General features: G+C 45.5%; 1 protein-coding gene across 1 annotated transcript; it reads right to left on the bottom strand.

Annotated features, from left to right (window-relative positions):
• Nucleotides 1-223: 223 nt before the first annotated feature.
• Nucleotides 224-23,269, bottom strand: LBH (LBH regulator of WNT signaling pathway). The gene is made up of 3 exons (XM_068232771.1): nucleotides 23,078-23,269; nucleotides 12,700-12,796; nucleotides 224-2,909 (listed from the first exon to the last, which is right to left on the bottom strand). Exons 1-3 carry the CDS (start codon nucleotides 23,101-23,103, stop codon nucleotides 2,721-2,723), a joined length of 312 nt encoding a protein of 103 aa, XP_068088872.1. The 5' UTR covers nucleotides 23,104-23,269; the 3' UTR covers nucleotides 224-2,720.
• Between the last annotated feature and the right edge of the window lie 954 nt (nucleotides 23,270-24,223).

Raw genomic sequence — 24,223 nt, 5'->3', positions numbered from 1 at the left:
ATGCCTCGCACCAGTCAGACTAGCACTGGCAACTGATTGATGAGCTGCACTGGGCAGCCACATACCAATTCACAAGCACCGTACCGCGGATGGAAAGCAGACTGACAGGCAGGAAGTGGGGTGGGTGCCGAGCCCCCCACTCCTCCTTAGCAAAAGATTACTCAAGGCTGCTGGTCTGGAAAGCAATTTCAAACGTTTATTTACAAATGTCACAGTGACAAAAGTTTTTTTGAAAAAAAAAAAAGCTAGCTTCTCCCTGAGCCTCAAAAAATTACAGAAATATATTTATATAATATATATATATACTATAATACAACAAGAGTTGACGAGTGCCTTTGTTCGTAGACATTGTAACAACCAGAAATATAATACAATACTTTCAGAGGAAGAAAAACAAAAAATAATCCAAAAATAGGCGATTCCACCTCGAAAGACCTCTGCTGTGCCCTAAAGGGTGGGGTGCAAATCCTGCTGGGTCTTCATCTCTAGATGGTTAAAGCGAGTTCATGGAGTCCATCTGGGGTCTTTGGAGACCCTATCCTGTGCCCAAACGTCTATGTAACACTGAAAGAACCCATGACGAGAGGGGATCCACAACACAAGTCCTTGGGACGGAGATCAGATGTGACAAAGATGGTTCAAAGAGGACGACGCTTACCCTAAAGATTACTTTTTTTCCCCCATGAATTTTACATGTGTAGCCAGAGAGATTCACAGACGGAAAAAAGCTGTACGCTTCGCATTGACAGTTCAAAGCACAGACGAGTTATTGCTCTATATTCAGGAACAGGAAAGCAAAAAATACGCAAAACAGACCCCAGGGAACCAGCTAATGTATATGTAGGCAATCTTTCCTCCATAGCCAACAGTATTTTAAAATGAGGCATTTTTCAATTCAACAGACAGGGAAAAAAACAAAACAAAAAAAACAAAACTGTTGTAATTGTAAATCGCTGGTACTGTGCAGGGCATGAGGGTGTCTCGCTGAAAGACTACTTCTGTCCGGTGAATTCAAGGCCCTGTGGAAAGAACTGAATGGATCTATTTTTAGAGCTGTCATACTTTATCAGATTCATCTACCAGGGCAAGAAAAGGGGGGGGGGGGGGGGGGGAATATGGCCAGGCTGTGAATTGCAGACATGGTTGGCTGAATTTGGAAAATGTGGTCTTGAGGCAGACGTAGCCAAGTTCTATACATATCCCCTGTAGGTAGAAAACCTACTGTGGAGAGTTATGTTTGGATAGTACATCTACGGTAAGTGTACAATTAAGCATAGGTCCACATACAATAAATCAACACAGTAAAGATTTACTTATGGCTAAAAAGGGATCTGTGTCATGGCCATCAAGAAAACTGGTGAAGGTAGCATTGTACTTGTAGGCCAAGGGCTGGGAAAACTAAGAAAAACTGGGTGAAGTGGATACATTTAATGATTTTAAGAAGACCAAAGGGCTCTTGGTTGCTTACATCTATACTCTGACATTTCACTCCTACTCTGCCAATTCAGTTGGTTGACTTAAAATCTTCCTATTCATATATTTTTTTTAATTAACTCCTTTTCCCCAACACTCCAGACATACCAACCCAACTCAGAAATTGGTGTCGAGGTCCCTTAGAACAAGGATTTTCCCAAAGGAATCAATCACTCCAAAACTCTTCAGCGAGTACATTTCAATTTCAAAGCAGGAGTTCTGAGAACCACAAGTGGTGCAAATCTGGTTCTTGAGTTTTAAATTCAAGACCCAGACGTGAGGAAGGGGGTGGAGACCTACTCCTTAAGTTTATACTTCAAGGAAGAGAAGCAAACCGAGGAAGATAAAGAAGACACCCTGTGTAGAGAACAAGTTGGCGATCATTTCGCATTATGATCTTTCTGCTTTTCAAACTATTCTATTCCATTCTAGTGACCCTGTACCATCTCCTACCCTCTACCCACCATTGAAAGCTGCAGAGATCATGGTGTTCACCTTTCACCGGAAAAAGGAAGATCAGACATGGCTGTTATTACCAAACAATCCTACAACACTGCTCTAAGATGACTACATTGGAGAGGTGGTCTACAGCGGGTCGAGCAACACGACATGTAATAGCACAGGATACAAATAAGTGACAACAATGCTTCCCTGTACACTGATGAAAAGTTGTCAGACACAGACAAAATTCCACTACTTCGTCAAATACAGAGATACAACACTTATCGATGAGACCACAACTTGTTGGAGTGGAGTCACGGTACACAGCCAGTCCACCAGATCACTTTGGTTGATGTAGACTAATGGATATTGGACTAGGTCAGTCTTTTCTGGACTCCTGTTGCTAGACACCACATATTAACATTCAGACAGATAGAGATGACTGGCTGGTCCTTTCATTTGCGCACAAAAGGCAGTTTCCATTTGAGTGTCTTTTCCTTCATACAATGAGTGATTTCTTCTGTTGTCGCAACAAACAAAGAAACATTACCGGGTGCTTCTAGCCTCAAAAAACTTCAGATAATCTCTAATGGAAAGAAAACGCAAAACACTTCTTCGTGACTCCATGCTTTTTGATCACATCGAAGGCTGGATTCCTTCACAAGGAAAAATAAAAATAAAGTCTCACAGGTGCAACTTTGAATTTGTCATCGCTAACAAGTTTCCTCCCTAACAAACTCCTAGTCGAAAACCATGGATCGACCTGATCTCTTCCAAAGAACAATTTATTTATTCTAGCCACAGTGTTACTGCTCCTTGCTCTCTTTCTCTGTTGGGTCACAATTTGATTCTTTTTCTTCCTCCACCAGGAATTCCTCTGGAGGCCATCTCAACTCCCCGCTCTCTACATCTCCTTCTGTGGGTTCCACCACAATGGAGGGGAGTCTGTCCTTGAGTTTACAACAGCGCTCAAAGTCTGATGGATCTGGGAAGATCTGGAAGAGAAGAACAGAGAAGGTTTAATTTAACCTAGTGACTGAAACATCTGAGAAAGGTTTTACAAATATCTCATGCAACTCATAACAAAGGTCAACAGCAGGGGTGTAACTAGGGGGGGGGAGCAGCCCCTGCAACTGCAGGGGGACCCAGAGGTGTGTGGGGCCTCAACTACTACACTTTCCCTTTCTCTAATACTCCAGATTAGGTTTTTGTGGTTACACTTGTTATGGGTGTGAAGATCTTTACGTCCACACTTTGAGCCTTGGACTCCCAGATTGTGAGGATCACCAGGGGTAGGCAAGGGAAAGGGTATGAACATTGAGGGGGCCTCCAAGGTTTTGCTGGGGGGGGGGGGGGGCACCTGATTTGTAGTTATGCCCCTGGTCAACAGCAGATCAATATAATTATCAATGTTAAATTCTGCAAGCTTCCATGTCTGTTTTGAAAACACTGGGTCCAATTCACTAATTTTACTCCTAGGAGATAATTCATCTTTGGTTTAAAAGAGATAATTTGAAGACCCCTCTGCAACTGAAAGATACCAAAAAGTAGTAGAAAAAAGTACTGTCCCAAATATACTGCATATTTTCTTACTTGCTGGTGGCTCAAAGGGCATTTTGAGATGTGAAACTATCACCTAGGAGAAAAAGGAAACCAGAGCTGAGATACCCGGTACGGAAGAGGCCCTGTAACTTCCGCCAATTACAGCCAAGCAGCCGCCAGAGAGATACGTAGAGGGCGCACTTTTGCACAGACTGGCTGAAGTTACGGGACCCGGTACCAAAGAGGGAGAAAAGTGAGGATGGCGGCGTGGGAGCGATCCGTGCGCATGGGGCTGGAGGAAGCCCCACGTATGTATAAAACTTAGTTTATCGCAGCTCTGGTACACTTTAAGAGAAGAAGTAAATTGGATCGGGCCCATTTCCACCCGCTTCCCGATCCTCCGACATTTGGCACAGGAAAGCAAAGCAAGAAGAACTCAAGCTGTTTCCAGAACAGGAGTTGAGGATAAACCTCCAAATGGGGGCTCTACTGAAAGTTCTTTATGAGATCTCCCTCTGCAGAACATTCTACGGTTTTAGGTCTGTAGCAGCAAGTGAGGAGAAAGGCCATAAACAGGCTGACAACCTAAAGTACCCATTGAACTTCTTTTCACTTAGTTTACCCTCCTACTACATACATATGGCATGATTGTACAATAACGATCGTATCGCTGATGGGCACCTTAAAGTGCACCTAAACTCTTGCACAGGACAGATGGAAAGCATAGATAAATGTGCATTATGTGTACTTAGAGAGTTTAGCTTCTCTAATTCCCCCATCTGTGACTAATCACAAGTTGTAATTTGATCTTTTAGCTGTGTCAGCTGGTTGCCATGGCAGAGAATGTTAACCCAATGTCTGCTTCCATGAAAGCAGGAAGTAGACACTGCAGATTTATTGCAGGATTTGTATCAGCTGTAACAGTTTTTTTTTCCTTTAAAGTTTTTAATATGTTCACTTTTAGAGTAGAGAGGAAGTTCTTAGTTCAAGTCCTCTAAATTTGGCTTTTAATGGGCGGGGTTTTGGAGTGCACAGGTACTCCCCATTCCATGAGTCAACCAGCCACCAGTGCTTCTCTGCTGTGCTCTACACCTTTAGGGCCATCCACAGTCTCTCACTGGAACTACGTAAATAGTAACTGGATGGTGGTCCTGTCAATCAAGGCTGCTCTCCTTTAATCCTCCACGCAGGGATGTCCACCTCCAGTCCTCATGGGACATAGCCATGCCAATCTTTAGGATGGACAGAAATGATGAAAGGTGTTCTACTAGATGAGCCACAAGTTTCCTGAATCCTTTAAATCCATTAATTTGAGCTGTGCCAAAATGTGTGAGGGCCTCGACCTCGAGGACTGGAGTTGGACATCCTTATGGAACAGGGGCAGTCAGTGTTCCTCTTGGGAGAAGCACACACACTTTACTTGTCCAGGTCGGACTCAGATTTAGTCCTTTACTTTCTGGACGAGGAGTGAAATACAATTTTCAGATGGGTGCAAAGGTCGGCGATAAAAACACCCAAGAAGTTCCTAACCAAACCCTTCATTCTAGTATCCAAATCCAAAGTTACAATAGCCTAATTCCTGGAGTTAAACTTAAAGAAAACCTGTAATAAAAAAAAAGCCCTCTGGGGATACTTCCCTCGGGAGGGGGAAGCCTCTGGATCCTAATAAGGCTCCCCCCCCCCTGCTCCGTCCCTCTGTTCAGCCTGCCGGGACCCCCGGTGTGCGACAATGTAAATATTTACCTCTCCACGACCCTGCGCAGGCGCACTAGCCGCTCTTTTTGTGTTAAGGTGAAAATAGCGAACCTGATCGATCCGCTCTACTGTGCTGGCGCGACTCCTTTTGTGCCTGTGCAGTAGAGCGGACACGATCGGGCTTGGCCATTTCCACCTAGCCCGAACGAAGAGCCGCTACGGTGCCTGCGCTGGATCCTGGAGAGGTACATATATCATCCCTTGTCGGGGGAAGGATTTACTACAGCTACAGGGTTGGGGAAGCCTCATTGGGACCCTGAGGCAAGTACCCCCCAGTGGATTATTTTCTATACAGAGTATCTTTAAAGGACATCCAAGGCGAATATAAACAAACCATTCTATCTATCCTCCTAAAAGGACTTTAGATATCCCAGTTTTACGGCTTCATTGTCTCTGCTCAATGACATGTATGCCAGAGCCAAAATCTATGAAGCATTGACCCTTTTTCTTATCTCTTTCCTGCTCTCAAAAGCCATTTTCTGCCAGGAAAGTGTTTGACTAATTATTAGTGAGGGTAAAGGTCCGTACACACGCCGGACTGGAGGCAACGACAGGTCAGTCGTTTCCTCCCGCTGGGTGGGCGTTCCAACGACAGTCCGGCATGTGTACGCACTGTTGGCGGACTGATACGGCTGTTTCTGAGCGATCCGTACACACGCCGGACTGTCGTTGGAACGCCCACCCAGCGGGAGGCAATGACTGACCCGTCGTTGCCTCCAGTGCGGCGTGTGTACGGACCTTTACACTATAATCTGCCTAGATCCTGGACAGAAACTCAATTGCATACCTGATTTTTTTTAACTTTCAGGCCAAGAAAGAAAAAAAAATGCGCACAGCATAGTGTGCTTGCCACTTTACATACACGTCTATCTCATCAGGTCACCTCAGATAAAAGTAAAAAAATGGTTAAAATACAGTGTGCAGAGGTCCATCTGTTGACAGTCTGCTCTGTCTGCTACAGAAACAAGAATCAGTATTAAGGCTGGAAGAGAGGCCACTCCTACAGCTACTTGTGCATCAACCTGTCCACCATACAGAACAAAGATGAAAACCTCACACACGACTATCATGTGTCAGGCTAGTCCAGGCATGGGCAAACGCAGCCCTCAAGTTGTTACGGAACTACAAGTCCCACAATGCATTTGCCTTTATGAGTCATGACTGTGGCTGTCAGTTTCCTGCAATGCATTGTGGGACTTGTAGTTCCTTAACAGCTGGAGAGCCAAGTTTGCCCATGCCTGGCCTAGTCACACTGAAAGTAAAACTAACATGTTTCTGTGCTTCTGATGGAACTATAAACCTGGAGAGCTTTAGGCCGATCTCCCAAATACCACATTCATTGGTGCACAAAGTGGTGCACACAGATACCATTACTGGAACAAACGCCTTGACTAAAGAGCCCTCCAATTATTGTGCCAAGTGTAAGAACTTTCTACAGAATACATGAATTTCTGCCCCATATAAGGTCACTCGTTCGCAAATTGTGCAAATCGCTGTGCTGACAAAGTGGTGGAAAGTGTTAGTCAGCGGATCGGTGAAATCGCTGAGTAAAGGTCAGGTGAAGCAGCTGCTAAGGAAATGGACTTAGCTACGCGATTTTCCACCAACTCAGGACTTTCGCATTGCAAGAAGAAAAAAAGAAAAAAAGCTACTCTGCAAGAAACATACAGAGCCAAGAAGGGCTGCGTAGAAACTATACATTCTGGGAAATGCAAGAAAAAAAATTAAACGCCAAATTTTAGAGGCTTTTTTTAACCCAGTTCCAACACCACCTGCTATACTTCAGCAAGCTACATACTTCCGATGTGTGGAGAGGAATACCTTGCTATACCTTATATACACTTTTAAAACAAAAAAGTTTATGCAGAAACAAACTCCGTGTTGACAAACCTAGCACATTCATATTTAGAGAGTCTTTAGCTTTTAACATTCTACATTTTCTCAAAGTTCCCTCAGTATCTACTACCTGGTTCAGAATTCCAAACGTATGACACCACTAACTACGAACTGCCAAATTTACTACAGTGGAGGCGCTCAGCTTTGATGTTACTAGCAAATGCTTTTTTACTCCTATCTGTATTGCCTGAGGAAGCAGGTTTAACCAGCGAAACGTGTTGCACTTTATTTTTGAGTACCCAATAAACGTTCGACTGAAAATCTACAGTTGTGTGTTCTGCTTGGAGGGTTGTACCCTTCCTACTACAGAGAGTTCTAAACCTCCTTGGCAGTAATGACGAGCTCAGCTCGTCCATTACCGCCGGAGGGCGCCGCTCAGGCCCTGGTGGGCAGACTCATCTTTTTTTAAAACATGCAGCTAGCACTCGGCTAGCTGCGTGTCAAACCTGATTGCCGCCGATGCGCCGCTACCTGCTCCGTTAGAGGGGGCCCAGAACGGGATTTCCTTATGGGAAGAGGCACTGGCGGCGATTGGAAGGGTGGAAAGGATGCGGGAGGGGGGGGGGGGGGGGAAATCATGTAGCTAGTGCCAGGCTCAAAAAATAGTGCTGCGCATCCACCCTGGCACATTTAATAGAGCGCCAGGGTGGTTAATCCTGAGTGGGGTCAGGACAATCTCCCCACCTGCCTTGACAGTGGTTTCCTAATAGTAACCCTGGTTTGTGAGTATTACATTTTGAATTACTCTATAAATCTTCCATTATCAGTACATACTACACTATATTGGGCTCTTGGTGTTTTCTTCTTATTACTACAGTGGTGTCACTCTTGCTGTTGCATTGCAAAGCATGATGGGTGATGCAGCAGTGTGGCGTCCTCCCGCCCAAATCCTAGCATGCAGCACATGCAGGGGCTGAACACATTGTATCCAGCACAGGAGATTTGGGCGCAGCTGGCCCCACCATAATAGGAATTACAGCTATAGCGGCGCACAGTGAGTAACTTCGGTGCCGTCACAAGACGGAGCCGAAGTTACTATTAAAATACTAATTCGGCCGCCAGAAATGGCTGGAAGCCGAATTACATAATTCCCTACCATCCACATGGACCTGGAGGGGGGGGAATAGTAATTAACTCAGCCGGGACTTGTGCATGAGCAGGGTAAGCCATATTTCGGCTGTATCCTGCACCCAAGTCTCCCGGCGGCAATTTCATACGTACTCAGGGGCTGCCTGTTGACTGAAAATACAGTACACATGCAAGGCATGATGGGAGGAGTGCATCAGTGTGGTGTCCATCTGCCCAAGTCTGGCATGGGGTGATATGAAACTCACCTTGCTCACCACTGTCCCGCGTCGAGTCTTCATGGTAACGTGAAGTCAGGACGCCCCAGCGTATTACACTCTGGCAGCCAGCGTGTGATACGCTGGCACGTCCTGACGTCACATGATATTACCATGGAGACAACGCGGGACATCGGTGAGTCAAATCCCCCGGTGCCAGCCGCAACTTTGCAGGGGGAGGGGCATTGGAATCTAAGGAATGCGGCCCATGCCGCGTACATTTTTCCCAAGCCTGCCCTAGTGGCTGAAAACACAAAGTGATGACGAAAAGACAGGAAACTATGGCAAATGCTTTTCTGTTCGGTAGCAGAAAATATTTGCCATCAGTAAAATGGACTACTGGCAATAGTCTGTTTGAACCGGTCATGAAAAGCTGTCTGCCTGATATTTTCCCCTCAAACTACAAAACACTAAATATACATTCATTGTAGGAAGAATTTTCATCCAAACCTCCCCAAGGGAGATTAGATGAGACCATCCAATAGAAAAGGACGATCCCCTCACTCTGCAGAGACGTGGGAGACCAGTTTATATAGGAGATGGTTTTTGTGTCAATCTTTATGAGGTAATCCGTCTCTTTCACGCACAACAACCAGTGCGGCCTTGTGTAAACCAGGCGCTCCACTTACACGATTAGAAATGTCACTTTAACAACGCAGGCCTGATGACAGGTCAGCCCAAGCATGACTGGCTCCTGTCTGTGCTGAGGGGAGGAACATAAAATATCACACCACCGGATGGTCTGTCAGGAGAGTGCACTGGCCTGGGCAAACTTCCTGTCGTGCAGCAACTACTTCCTGTGCAGTGTTCTCCCCAGGCTCTTTTAGCCGGGTGCTCCACCCGGCTAGTTTTGGCGACCACCCGGTTGTCATCAGCTCACCTCCTTCTCTGCTGTAAGTAGAGCTGCTCACAGAAGCACCGGCCCTGCATTCTCATCTCGTCCCACCCGGCTACTTTTTCATGCCACCCGGCTGGAAAACATTTCTGGGGAGAACACTGCTGTGTATAAAAAAAGGCCACCTCTTCAAAAAGAGCAAAGCTGTATCATCGGCATTTACACTTGCATAAGTCCATTCTGTAGTCTTTGCCTGTAGACAGCTGTACCCCTTAGCTGCAGGAATGCTACCCCCTACTGCATGTATGCTTTGGGTACATTATTATGTATTTATATAGCACTGACATCTTCTGCAGCACTTTACAAAGTACATAATCATGTCACTGACTGTCCTCAAAGGGGGGGGGTCACAATTTAATCCCTACCATAGTCCTTATGTTCCTATCATAATCGAGGCCAATTTTTGGAGAACACCAGTTAACCTATCTGTATATGTTTGGAATGTGGGAGGACACTGGAGTACCTGGATGAAATGAAGGTAAGCACTTGGGAGAACAAACTCCATGCACATAGTGCCCTGGCCTAGATTTGAACCCAGGAACCCAGCGATGCGAGTTTAATAACCATTGTACCTCTGCAGTAAAATTTTAGTTTGCGCCCAGAGATAATTTCCACTGGCCGCGCATCTCCCGCATACATCTGCGTACACATTATTTGCAGGTAAAGCTGCTGCCCCAAGCCCCGTCCTGCCATGCTGCCCCATGCTCAGCCTGTTGCACTGCCCCAGCTGCGACCTGCTGTGCTGCCCCAGCCCCTTCCTGCGCCTGCTGCGCTGCCCCAGCCCCTTCCTGCGCCTGCTGCGCTGCCCCAGCCCCTTCCTACGCCTGCTGCGCTGCCCCAGCCCCTTCCTGCGCCTGCTGCGCTGCCCCAGCCCCTTCCTGCGCCTGCTGCGCTGCCCCAGCCCCTTCCTGCGCTGCCCCCATCCTGCTGCGCTGTCCCAGTCCCTTCCTGCACTGCCCCAGCCGCGTCCTGCACCTGCTGCGCTGCCCCAGCCGCGTCCTGCACCTGCTGCGCTGCCCAAGCCCCTTCCTGCGCCTGCTGCACTGCCCCTTCCTGCGCCTGCTGCGCTGCCCCAGCCCCTTTCTGCGCCTGCTGCGCTGCCCCAGCCCCGTCCTGCACTGTCCCAGCCCCGTCCTGCACTGTCCCAGCCCCGTCCTGCACTGTCCCAGCCCCGTCCTGCACTGTCCCAGCCCCGTCCTGCACTGTCCCAGCCCCGTCCTGCACTGTACCAGCCCCGTCCTGCACTGTACCAGCCCCGTCCTCAGCCTACTGCGCTGCCCCAGCCTCATCCTCTGCCCCAGCCTTGTCCTCGGCCTGCCGTGCTTGCCCCAGCCCTGTCCTGCTGTGCTGCTCCAGCTCACAGCTCTATGAAGCACATTACACTGAGCCTTGCCAAATATTTTATTACCCTGCGGTTTAGTCAGCCGTTCCAAATTTAGCATCTGTATAACAGCGACGCAACGTATGGAATGTTACTGCACGGCAGACAACAAATCCATTATCTGCTCCCAGAACGAGAAACAGACAATGCAGGGGGACTTAAAGGGGAACTGAAAATAAAAACCCATTTCAGAAAGAAAAAAAAAGGCATTTAAAGGGAAAAGAATCAAGAAGCTAAAAACAGCTGCCATTATCTGGCTCGCACGTTGCACTGCATCTGGTTCTGCTTTTGCAACTTTTGAAAATGCAGAGTCCGTACACCACTAGTTCACTGCTGTGTACATCCCTTCCTGGGCAATGCTGAGTGTCCTGCCTCATCCCTCCCTGCCTGCTTTGGTCACATGAGGGACCACCGACAGATCTTCTCACTGTAGCTACATCTTCCTAGAGACAGACAGCCATGATTGGCTATTGGTCAGCAGGGAGGCGTGGCCATCAGACCCAGACGTGGACATATGAATGGGCTTCCATCTGATTGCAGGGCGGAGGCAGCAGGATGCCTGACATGCATTATCTGAAGTTTTGTATACATGGGTGAGCTGCAGTCTAAAGGCACCCATATATTCCGCGACTTGGCGGCCGATTGACCATCTGATTCGACAATTTTCTAATTGGACGAAAATAGGTGCCGCCAAGTGCATGCCCCATTGACCATGCAACAAATTTTTGTCTGAACATGTCAATTGGACATGCTGCAAGAAGTGGGCTGTCGCGGTCGATCGGGTGCGGAGTAGTAACAGCGATAGATAGGGAGGCAGGTGACGAAACCCCCAGCGCTGTTCCCGCAGTGTATGAATGTAAATGTATGTGTGCATTTCTACATTACCTGTTCTGTGTCGCGGTGCCCGTCTGTCTTCCGAATCTGCTGCTCTTCCATTAGCCCCATACAAGCTTGGCTGCTTGTATAGGGCTAATGTAAAGATCGGCAGATTCGGAACACAGACGGGCACCGCTAAAATCAACTTAGCAACAAACCAGTAATAAATCTTATTCAACTGATCACATCTTCTCAAAAGGAAAAACAAACAGCCCTTTAAAAGTTATTAGCTGTGGAAGTCATCAGTAGGGATGATCAATAATTCCAATGTGGTGCAAAACGTATGCAAATTATGGGACTCAGAACTGGACCAATCTCACTGACCAACCCTTGTTGAAAGACACACAGTTTCTACTGTAACGCAGGGCGGCTGGGAAATGTAGTGTGGCATCTATTCTTCCTACTTTAGGTATCACGCTCACACCTGACTGACCCACCCACAGACTGAATCCAGAGAGGAGAGAAAGCAAACTGTACTACAACATGTGCATTTGGCCAATGAAGCCAGCATTACATCCCTTACAAGGCTGGATTTATACTTTCTTTCAGCTTCCCTTCCATGTTCAGCTCCCCTCTTCCATGTCTAAAACTCCTTCACTTCTATACAGGTCCCTTGGGCAGCAGCTTCCTATTTCCATGTGTTGCTCCTTATTTGCAACCTCTATACATTTGCAGAAATCCCTCTTCCACATCTAGCCGCCCCTTGGCCAACGGCCGCCCAAGACCCGGGCCTTGGTGGCCTTTCCAGAACTCTGACCCTGGTCTTTTGATTTCCTCCTATACATTTATATTCACACATGGCGATTAGAATAGGCTTCGTCCAGTCTAGACTACCATTTGGGGCATTTCCGTGGCAGACTGCTGCCTTCATCTGACCACTCCCTCAGGCCCTGGTATCGCGTATGAAGTTTTGGCAGAAGTACCCATAAAAGTAGCTGACAAATGCAGCTTTTTGGGTCCTTTAAGCTGCCTTAAATCAGAGCGAGGAGTTCTCAGCCAAGGTAGCAGCGTGGTTAATCCCATCTCAGCACACAAGCGTTATCTACAAAGACGGCAGATCTGCCACCGGGTGCCGAAGCCGCCATTCTGCAACATACCTGATAAGAATCTTTGCGGGGGCTGAGGCCGATCTCATCCATGGGCTGAGAACTCATTATTACCTCAGTCATTTCAGCGGATCGCAGGTAATCAGTGCTGCAAGAGAGGACAGGGCGTTAGAGGACTAGTCTACACCACACAAAAAAAAAAAATCCACACCAATACAAAAATACAATTGAAAACTCCTTAAAGGGAACCTAAACTGAGAAGGATGTGGATATTTCCTTTTAAAAAATACTACCAGTTGCCTGAATCTCCTGCTAATCCTGTGTGTCTAATACTTTTCGCCACAGCCCCTGAACAAGCATGCAGATCAGGTGCTCTGACTGAAGTCAGACTGGATTAGCTGCATGCTTGTTTCAGGTGTGTGATTCAGCCTCTACTGCAACCAAAGAGATCAGAAGGACAGTCAGGAAACTTGTATTGTTTAAAAGGAAACCTCCATATCCCTCTCAATTTAGGTTCCCTTTAAAAGTGACTGCAATCAAAATAATGCATAAAATTGCTTCTCTTGTTTTACAATATTCATTAGTCAGTAGTTGTCCATTGTAACATCTTTTCCCTCCCTAATTTACTTTGAGAAATTTATCACAGGCGCAACGTCTGTACTGCTGGCAGGTGCATCACTGTAGAATGTTCGTTTACTGAGAGTTTAGTAGTCAACATAACAGTCTAGGCTAAGCCTCAGTGGGTGGGTGGAGTTACACACCAACATACAACATAGCTATTGGACAGGTTTCGGATGCTAAAACCAGAAAAACTGAATGTAGTTACGGTTCCTCTTTAAAGTGGACCTGAACCCTTGCACAGGACAGAAGGAAAAGAGAAATGCACCCTGTATGTACTTAGTTTAGCCTGTCTAATTCCCCCTTATCTGTGATTAATCACAAGTTGTAAATTGTTTTCAGCTGTATCAGCTGGCAGCTAATTTATAAACATAGAATGTTAACCCTATGTCTGCTTCCATGAAAGCAGGAAGTAGACAATGCAGAATTGTATCAAATAAAGGATTTCCTTTAAAAGTTATGCGGTTTATCTTTTAGAGCAGAGAGGAAGTTCTGAGTTCAGGTCTGCTTTAAGAGATTAAAGAGAAAGTTTGATACTACCCTTGGATGGTACAGTGGCTTCCCCAGATCCCTGAACAACCCACTGTTCCAACGCAAGGACTCATCCTGGCCGTGTCATTCTGGACCAGCGCATACAGACTGGGCATGCATGAAACTTACTGGCAGAACGAATCCCTCATACAGAGCTTTTTTCCCTCAATACATGAGCGTTTCATTCTACAAGGTATGATCAGACCTTGTTTGCACATGCCCAGTCCACATGCACTCGTCCACAGTCGCTCAAAGCCAGAAGGAACCTATTTGACTCGCACTAGAGGTGCTAGAGTCTAAAGGTGGCCATACACTGATTTTCAGCAAATTCGACCCATCAGATTTCTGTCAGATGTCTGTCAGGTTGAATCCGACAGGAATCTGAGGTGTTCCACACACTAGGAACAGATTTCCAAATAGATTTCAGAATGAAATCTATTGGATATGATCTAAATGCATTTTTGGACCATTAGATCCAATGCAACTCCACGGGCCATAGATCTGCCAGCAGCAGATAGATCAAATTGGGCATAAATCGATCAATCGGCCGATCGAACGTGCATCGATTTGCACCTGACCGCTCAATTCGATCGATTGCTAAAATCAACCAACCAGTGTATGGGCCCCTAAAAGGTGCCCACTAATGATCTAATCTTGATTGCACAATATTACCATTTCTATGTAAGATAAGGAATGACCTGAAATATCCATTTAAAGTGGCCATACACTTCTAGATTTAGGGCAGATTCGACCATCAATTTCTGTCAGATGCCTGTCAAGTCGAATCTGACAGGAATTTGATGTGTGCCACACACTAGGAAGAGATGTCCAATAGATTTCAGAATGAAATCTATTGGAAATCTAAAATGCATTATTAGACCATTATATCCAAGGCAACTATGGGCCATCAATCTGCTGCCTGCAGCAGATCAACCTAGATTTTCCATCCTGTCAGATAGATAAAATCAATCTTAATCGTCCACAAAATCGATCAAAATCGTCCACAAATCAATCAATGGATGAAACCGACCAGTGTATGGGTCGATTTCGATGGGTGTACGTACTAGTATATTCACTGAGTTTACGTCTCCACTACATACATTTGTTAGGCTTGCACAATCAAGATTTTATCAGTCTCTGGGACCGAGGGCTGCAGGAGGATGCAGCTATTGAGGCAAGTATATTTCTACCACTTCAGGTATACTTTGAAACCCCTTCGGGTCACATCCAAAGATCGCTGGAATTAAAGTGGACCTGAATTCTCGCACAGGACATAAGGAAAACAGAGAAATACACCCTATATTTATTGTACTAATCACAAGTTGTAATTTTATCCATCAGCTGTGTCAGCTGCTGCAGCAGAGCAGCTAATTTGTAATCACAGGATATTAACCCCATGTCTGCTTCCATGAAAGCAGGAAGTAGACACTGCAGATTTATTGCAGGATTTCTATCCGCTGCAACAAATGTTTTTTATGTGAAGGTTATTATGCTGTTGCTCGTCTTGCATAGCAAAGAGGAAGCTCTGAGTTCAGGTCTGCATGACAGTTTACTTATAATATGAGCATGTAAACAGTGTCTACAGGAAGAGGAGGGGCTTGCTTGTCACAATCAGTGAGTGGTAAACCATTGATGAGCTAGCTATGCACATAGATTGCCACACGATGTAGAAAAACTATTGATCCCGCTCCAATCAGAATCTGATCAGTACGGGATTGAATCCTACCACACACAGCATATAAATATTCAATAGATCTCACCAGGAAATCTGCAATTTGATTGAACCGCAACTTTGCAATGTGCAACAGGCCTTTGCATCGATCGACCCACCTCACACCCCCGATTACCCGAAATTTGTTCTACTCCTGTCTGAGTGGTGATAATCCAGATCGATTGAAGTTCGACCACTTGGGACATGTTGGGGAAATAGATTTATAGCAGGTCCAATAAGCGTGTTCTAATCTGCCAGGAATAGAATGGAAAAATTGATACGGGTGTCATACTTTGAGTATTGATGAGTAGATTTGGCCAAGAGAGCTCTTTGTGATTGAATCTGATCAGATATATATCTGTTGGCTGCCCATACACAGCAGAGCCGATGAAATCCGCATAAAATCACGAATCGGCCTTGTGATGCCACCTCCTCAAATCTATAATGTGTATTTATGTACCATCTCCACAGCCCTGGTCAAAATTGGACTAAGGAGTCAGAGCAATTTTGGTTACCTGTAGTCTGAGTCGTTTGTTTCGTTTCAATAAACTGAGGAGTCTGAGTTGGATGATTGTTGTACCGACTTCCCTAGCCTGGGGCAGAAGGACAATTTTCAATGGATTTCATGGTGTCTGCAGTGTGCAGGCAGTAAATCGATCGCTCTCTGATTATATTCGATCAAAGAGGTATCTATTGCTCGATCTGGTCATACATGGAGCAGCGTATAGCCACTTTCAAGTCTTCTGAATAAAATATTCAAGTCTGTTTCTTATTGGAAGTTCCAACCCAACAACACTTCATGAAGGTATAAAAAAAACTGGATGGCGTATGACAAACTTACGCAGGCCAGCAAGGCATTCCATATTCACTCAGCTCAGAGGTTCTCAAACTCTAGGACGTAAAAGCAAACAACCCTTCAACCTCCTGTGTACAAAGTCAACGGAATCCAAAGAATCGTATCTTTCCAGATCTCGAGAAAAGCAAGAAGTCCATTCAACGAGGCCTTTGTTAAGACGATGGAAACTATGCAGGGCCATTATCAGACACCTCATCTTGACAGACACAACAATGCACAAAACCAGCCATCACTCAAAAAGTACGGCTATTCACACAGCTGAATGGTGCTGGGGTGGGAGGGGGGGTTGGTTGTCTGTTGGTACATTATAGAAATAGACCAAAGCCTACCGCCGAGAAGTACTGAAGGAATGGAAAATAAACAGGGGGTGGTGGACCGAAAGGACGGAGAGAGGACCGAGAAGACGATGGGATCTGGAGCCTTCCCTCACCATAGGAGTGTATCTAGCTCTTTTTGCAGCTGGATTCAGTATTGCTTGAAAGCAGGATTGTCACCTTACAAATTAAATTTAACAGCAACTGGTCTGAGTGCATTAACCTCCCTGGCGGTAAGCCCCACTGTCAGGCTAGCCGCCACAGGGGATCACATCGCCCCGGGAGGATTTTTTAAAATAAAATTAGTTACATACTGTTAAGCTAGCACTAGGCTAGCTAACTATGCGGCCCAAGCCCCTCCAATCGCACCGGTATACGTACCCCCCCAGGGATCTCGCGATGGCGCAGCCTCCCAATCAGCATCCGGCTTCGCTATGGGGAGGATCGGAACTGCGCATGACGTCATGTCCGATCGACGACATAGCGACGAGCGAAGCTAATTGGGAAGCTGCGGCTCTCGCAGGATCGCGGACAGGCAGCGAACGGGGGGGGGGGGGGGGCAGAGAGGTGCCAGGGGACTTGGGCCACATAGTTAGCTAGCCTAGCGCTAGCTAAAAAAAAAAAAAAAAAATTAAAATAATGCCTCCCGCGGACTGAAACTGCGTACCGCCAGGGAGATTAAGCGATAAAGATGCTAATCCGCCATTCAAAACATTTTTTGCTTTTCTGGTTTGGAGCCATCACATACCTTAGGAGCACTGGCCCTTTAATTGCCATTAGCTGTCAAAACAGTTGCATTCTGCGGCGTCTTTTTATCTATACTATATTCCTCCTCTTCCCTTTATTTCCCCCTCCTAATGACATAAGACCATGCACTTCCAAGTATAAACCTCAGTGGGAGGGAGACTATGGGAGGAGGGCAAGTAACGAATACCCAATTAGCAAAAGGAGAAAAAAGTAGTGAGAGGAAATGTCAGGATTAGCTTCATACAAAGGTAACCAAGATGGAAACTGTCTAGAATAGGATTCTATGCTTTTCCTTTATAAAAAAATTCACAGGAATCATAATGTGGACAGTGCAATACATCCGTTATGTAAGTAGAACTAGTATTTATCTACTGTGTTTATTTGTAGGTTAGAATGGGTGTCACTTTAGGGAAACCTGAAGTGAGAGGGATATGAAGGCTGACATTTATCTCTTCGTCCTGATCTTCTACCTCAAATACTTTTAGTCATAGACCCTGAACAAGCATGTAGATCAGGAGCTCTGACTATTTGCCAAATGCTTGTTTCAGGGTTGTGATTCAGACACTACTGATGCTAAAAGATGAACAGGACAGCCAGGGAACTGGTACGGTTTAAAAGGAAATCAATGTGGCAGCCTTCAGATCACACTCAGCTCAGGTTCACTTTAAAGAGGGGACGTTACCGACAACAATTTAAAAAATTAAAAAAAAGCATTTTTGCCATTATTTAATGTTTGCCCATTGTAAAATCTTGCATTGATATACTCGATCCCTGTTTCTTTACTGCTGCCAATGTAATACTAGTGTAGTTGGCAAGAACTTCAGTTGATCTCCCAGAGTGCAATGGGGCAGGAGGCTGCGGTGACAATTATCTAGGCTAAACCTCAACATGTCAGATAAAACACTTTGCCACATTACTGGTCGTGGAATTGCCTCAAAAGCTAGCTTGCTGGTTACACGTCCCTTAACACAGAATGGCTCGAAGCAACCTTTCAAAGACACAAGGTTGCTTTATGTGACCAGGAATGGCATTCTAAAGAGTTAAATCAAGAAGACCGATCACTCACTCATTCTTGCTGCCAGTGCAGCTCACAGTCTTAACATCCCCACCACAATCATACACACAGCAGGGCCAATTTACATGTAAGACGATTCAGCAATCTGTAGTTTCCTGGGTTGGGAGAAGGACAACAAAGCAATGTAGAATCCCATAGAATTGCAGAGAAAGCAGAATCCATGCTGAGAAGTCCTTGGTGGATATGGATTTCAGGAGGCAAAACTGAACGGCTTCACAACATCCAGACATAGGTTCCCAACACTTTGCACACACCAGCAAAATTCCCAGTTCTGTCCAATGCAATACTCCGATTAAGTCCATAAATATCACCTGGCAAGGCCTTAAACCAGTGGTTTCTTTTTTAGCACAGGTCCCTATGGTGGTCCAACTTCACAGAAGAATTCAGACTCTGAACACCAGATGGGATTTTAAGATCTTGCAAAACGTGAGCTCATCTTGGCAACCCCAAATGTGGCAGAAGGCAAGGGGTTAAAGCCATCTTCCTAAACAATAGTGAGCCTGAATGTTGCGTTACAAAGATTTGTAAGGTGCTCTCTATGTAACCGAAGTTTTGTAATGCCGTTGTACTCCTCATTTATCCACAGAATACACAGAACTACGTACAATAGACCCTGCACCCCAGAGAGAGTTTACAATATACGGCTCTCAGCACTGGAAAGAACACCTAAAAAATCTTCAAGGTTCAACCTGGTCAGAGTGTGAAGATTGCAGAGACTGAATGTGGGTACGCATGCTTTATTTCTGTAACCGATGGGCGCTTCAATATCAATGTCCTAACAGGTTGGTATCACATTTTACCAAGTGCATCCTATAAAAGATAACCCACCTTCCCAATGGGTTTCAAGAAGCCCGATTGTCTAGTGTCCCAATACCTAAACTGTCCACCAAAACATTCTGATAACACATGACTGGCAATGAAAATTGTGCATCAGTGTCTCCCCAAAGCGGTCCTCAGTTCCAACCAACAGTAGTACACATTCTGTGGATAACCACACAAGTAGTTAATCCACATTGCTAAGTCAAGTTATTGATCCGCCTACACAGATGGAAGTTTACCTTCAAAAAGCTGGTGAAAACGAGGACAGGTTTGGAGAAGATTTCATATAAATGTTATTCCTTGTATTGGCCAAATTAAACATTCAACTTAAAACATAGGTGGGAAAATTAAGATTGACTTTAAGAGCTAGTCTCATCCTTTTTAAATCCAGGAACCAGAAAGGGATCTTTAGGGTCCAGGTCTATTGAGAACTAACACGCTCAAATAGCCACCAGCTGTAATTCGAGATGCATTTGCTACCTAGCTTTTTGGTACGCCAACATCCAGCCTCACCATAACATAAATGTGACCACAGAGTGAAGACAATCTTTCCAATAGTATGTTAAAGAAACCTGTGTTCCTCCACCTCTGTACATGAAGATCAGGGCCACAAAGATGTTCAAGGTTGGTCAATTGAAGTCTCCGCTCTCCAAATCCCTTGGATGGGTAGGACTACCAATGCTTAATTAATGTGAACACTACCTGAACCAGCACAATCAGGACTATGACCATGTCAAATAGAACCACACAACCTGCAGCCATTATGACCGCTCTGATAATGGCTTGTGACAACCTCTACACCAGAGGTGCCCACACTTTTTCGGCTTGTGAGCTACTTCAAAAAAATTAGCAAATCAAAATGATCTACCCATGTACAATTGTAGGAGCACGTTTGCATTTACAGAATGGAAAATGTGGTGGGGTCGGGATCTACCATGAAGGCCTTTGCGATCTACCTAATGGGCACCCCTGATCTACCCAATCTTCAGACAATAGTCTACAGACATTTCCCATAGCAACAAGACAAACTACAGAAATTTTAAGAGCCGATAGAGGCAAAGGGAGGAAAAAATGCCATTGGTGGAGGCACAAGGTGATCATAGCATCACTCCAAAGGCAACAAACCAAATTTGATCACTGCTCTTTGGGAACAGAAACTTCAAGAGTCTGAACCCATGGGAAAGGAAAACAAGGAAAACTGGCACACTGGCGTTTCAGAAAGGGAACTTCAAGAGCCTGTCAATTCATTGGTAGAATAGTTGGAACACAACTGGAGTGGGCACAAGGAGAATGGGATAGCACTTCTATAACAACATGAATTTGAGAAAGAACAGGAACTTCAAGAGCCTGCAGAGGCACAAGAGGAACTGAATCAGGGCACTATTCAAATCTACATGCTTGTGCAGGCAGCTGTGCTTTTCATAGAAAATCGAGCCAGTTATCAGCAGCCGCAGAAAGCACAGAAGGCAGCAGCTCATTGAAAGCAGGGAAAAGTGATTCATCAATACAGTTTGTGAATGAGAAAACTGCCTGCTGCGTCCAATTGCCATTCAAGCCATCGCCAAGCCCAGATCTAGCCGAAGGCATGACATCATTCTCCGCTAGAACCAATGCAAAGCCACCCAGAGCCATCTTCACCGCCTCATCCGAGCGCACAGACCCCTCATTGACAAAACACGCGTACCAGCAGCCCTAAACACCCCACATCACGGCAGCAGAGAGGAGGACCAGTCACTCCAGCCTGTATGCATGGCCATCAATACCTCCCAAACAAAGGCCGCCAGGAGGCAGATCTCTCTCTCTCTCCTCCACGCCGCAGACTAAGCTCGCTGTCTGGGCTCCAGTTACAGCAGGAAGATTTTTTTTTTTTTACATTAAACATGCAGAGCACAGTCTGAACTGGCCAATTAATCCATCAACACCATATTATTGGCGTGAGATACACAGTGCTGCAGAACGCCTAGGGAAAATGCATTTAAAAAAAGAAACATGTTGGTCAAACGCAGCACTATTTATCGTGTGACCCTTCCTGTCATTCCAGCAGTTTCTCCAAAAATCTATAAATAAAGACTGCAGGAATATTCACCCATTCGATGCATGCCTAGCAGCAACATCTCGTACTTTGCTCTTGTACAACCTGCACTGTTGCTGCAACCCTAAAGGACAGACCCACCTATAGCTCGTTCAAAGCCAGTTTTTTCATATTCTATTTTTAGGAAGTCGATAGAAAGGAGAGGAAATGCTCACCTGAAAACAGAGGCAAAGTATCCGCTTTTATTGGAGAGCATCTCCGGGACAAATCGCTCAAGTCTTGAAGCCTGGCACACACACACCGATTTTTTTTATCAACCGATCATCCCGATCAATCTCCTGAGTCGCTCAACAACCAGGAACAACAACAACTGTTTATCGATCATTCCCCATCTGAAGCTGGATTCACATAAAACCAACACACAATCCAATCATTTGGACAGGATCGATGATTGGCTGGTGTGTATCAGATCCTCTTCCTTTGTCAATACACTGTACTCATCACCTCTGCACATTTGTAATCTCTACCATCGATTTGCATACACAAGCATTCCACAATGACCATTTTGGCAAACTTAAGCTCAACACACACCATACAATCTTGGTTGTTTAATCTTACCACTCGTTTAGTATATGTTCTTATGCAATCAATCAAGGTGGTTTCGATCTCTTGGACCTTAACCTGCATAGATTTGGTACATCTGTACAACCAAGATTGTACAGTGTGTGTTGAGCTTTAAAAAGACTATTTTGGCAGTCTTGCACAGATTGAACATTGCAAGACCATAGGTAAAGAAGGGCTTTTTTGCCTTTTTGTGTCAGGCATGTCAGCAGAAAGTCCTCAGCCATGCACACCTTGGCGTGCCTCCTAAACGCTATGCCTAACACCTGGTCCATCGCTGAACCCACCATGCACCAAATAAGCTCTAACATTGTCTGTAGAGCATAGAGGATTGCCTCATGGGGACTGATTATTATAATGCCTGGTACACACCATGCAATTCCCATCAAATAGATGGGTCAAATCGATTTCAAACAGGTCTGCTCTGATATCCAATCGTTTTTCTGATCAATTTTACAAACACTTCTATACAATCAAACCTGTCAGAAATAATCAATTCAACCCATCTATCTGAAGGTAAATTGCATATCAATCAACTTTTACCTAGGAAGCACAAACATGCTACAAAAGTTAAGGTGTCCATTCACTTATTGATTTGCAGCAGATTCAACCATCAGATAGATTTCTGTCAGATGCCTGTCAAGTCTGACAGGCATCTGATGTGTGGCGCACACTGGTAACAGATTTCCAATAGATCTCAGAATAAAATCTATTGAAAACCTATCTAAATGCATTATTGCACCATTAGATCAAATGCATCTCTTTGTGCCATCAATCTGCTGACAGCAGCAGATCAACCTAGAGCTTCCATCCTGTCAGATAGATTAGATTTGAAACAATTTCTGATCAATCAATTCAATAGAATCAATCAATGGCTGAAATCAACCAGTGTATTAAGGGTGGTACATAAAATTGTATCCATAACAAGCACAAACTATGACAGAAGAGGAGAAGTCAAACTGCAGAGCTGCATCATAACTTTTTAGGATAGATAAATATATAAGGTTTCTCTCTAATGCAGAGCTCTCAGATCCTCCCCAACACAAACTGCAAGCGACAATCACATAAGAAAGGAAATGAAAGCTGCAACAAAGAGGCCACTTACCAGGGAAGAGGATAAAAAACAGACATGAAGTCCTCAGAAGCTGGGGGGAAAGTCCTACTTAAAGGGGGTGACAACAAGCTGACCAGGAAGTCCCACTCAGAAGATACCCCGCGGCACAAAAAGCCCAGCGATCGGGATTTCAGGCTGGAATAAACTAATTTTACACTTCAAGAATCCTTCGGAGCACTGGAGCGCTCTGCAACAGACCGCCGCGGCTGCGCGGACTTTTATAACCTGGGGGGCGTGGCCCAGCCGCCCAGCACGGCCTCGACTGAGCTGACGTCATCAAAAGCATGAATGGGTTGTGCTCGCGGCTCATCCCCTGGATACAGTCTGCTTTGGAGTACATTCATGCTCAGTCATCCCTGCCATCCAATCAGTGCTCAGTGCTCACATCAACAATTACCTGCTGCCTCTTTGCTGCAGGCTGAGCTGTTTAGAGCTGCTTAATCCCTCATCTTTTCCCAAAGGTAGAATCTGTTTGTCTTTTTACAGTCACCCCCAGCAGCAGTAGAATCCCTTTGTTTGCCTCCCTCCATATAGAAAGGAATGATCATTCACTATGGACCAATAGCAGATGCTATGCAGTATATGGGTTTAATAACTGGAATATTGCAAATACCTTCTGTTATAAAGGCAGGGCCGGTTCTCTCACAAAACAAGGTGAAACATTTGCATCAGGTGCATAGATTAGGGCAGCATGTTTGTACTGTGTTTACACAAACAGCAAGCATTCAGAGTAGGAGGGGAGTGAGGGGAAGAGGTCATCATCAGGGAAAAGCAGCTTGTTGTGTTGTGTGAGGAGTCTGACAGTGAGTGGGGGGGGGGGGGGGGGGGGGCAGGAGAGTCACAGATAGCCAGTGTGCTATTGTGTTGAGCTGCAGCATGTCATGTAAGAACATTAAATGAATCAGAGTAAATTGTAGGGTGCTGTGCGATCATTCAAAATCGGGAAGGGGGGACACATCCTCAGAAGTTTTCCTCAGACAGCAAAATGTCTAGAACCTGCGCTGTATAAAGGATACTTTGTAACCACACTCCTGCTCTTGCATGTAGAAGGAGACATGTGGGGACACACGGCACCGACCTGACACTGTGCATGCACATCCATGTATGTCTGGGTCAGAGGAGGCTAAACGGAGGCTT

This window comes from Hyperolius riggenbachi, chromosome 4 (genome assembly GCF_040937935.1).
Source record: "Hyperolius riggenbachi isolate aHypRig1 chromosome 4, aHypRig1.pri, whole genome shotgun sequence".
Taxonomy (NCBI): Eukaryota; Metazoa; Chordata; class Amphibia; order Anura; family Hyperoliidae; genus Hyperolius; species Hyperolius riggenbachi.
The sequence above is the reverse complement of the archived record's forward strand: the minus strand, read 5'-3'. Positions and strand labels throughout refer to the sequence as shown.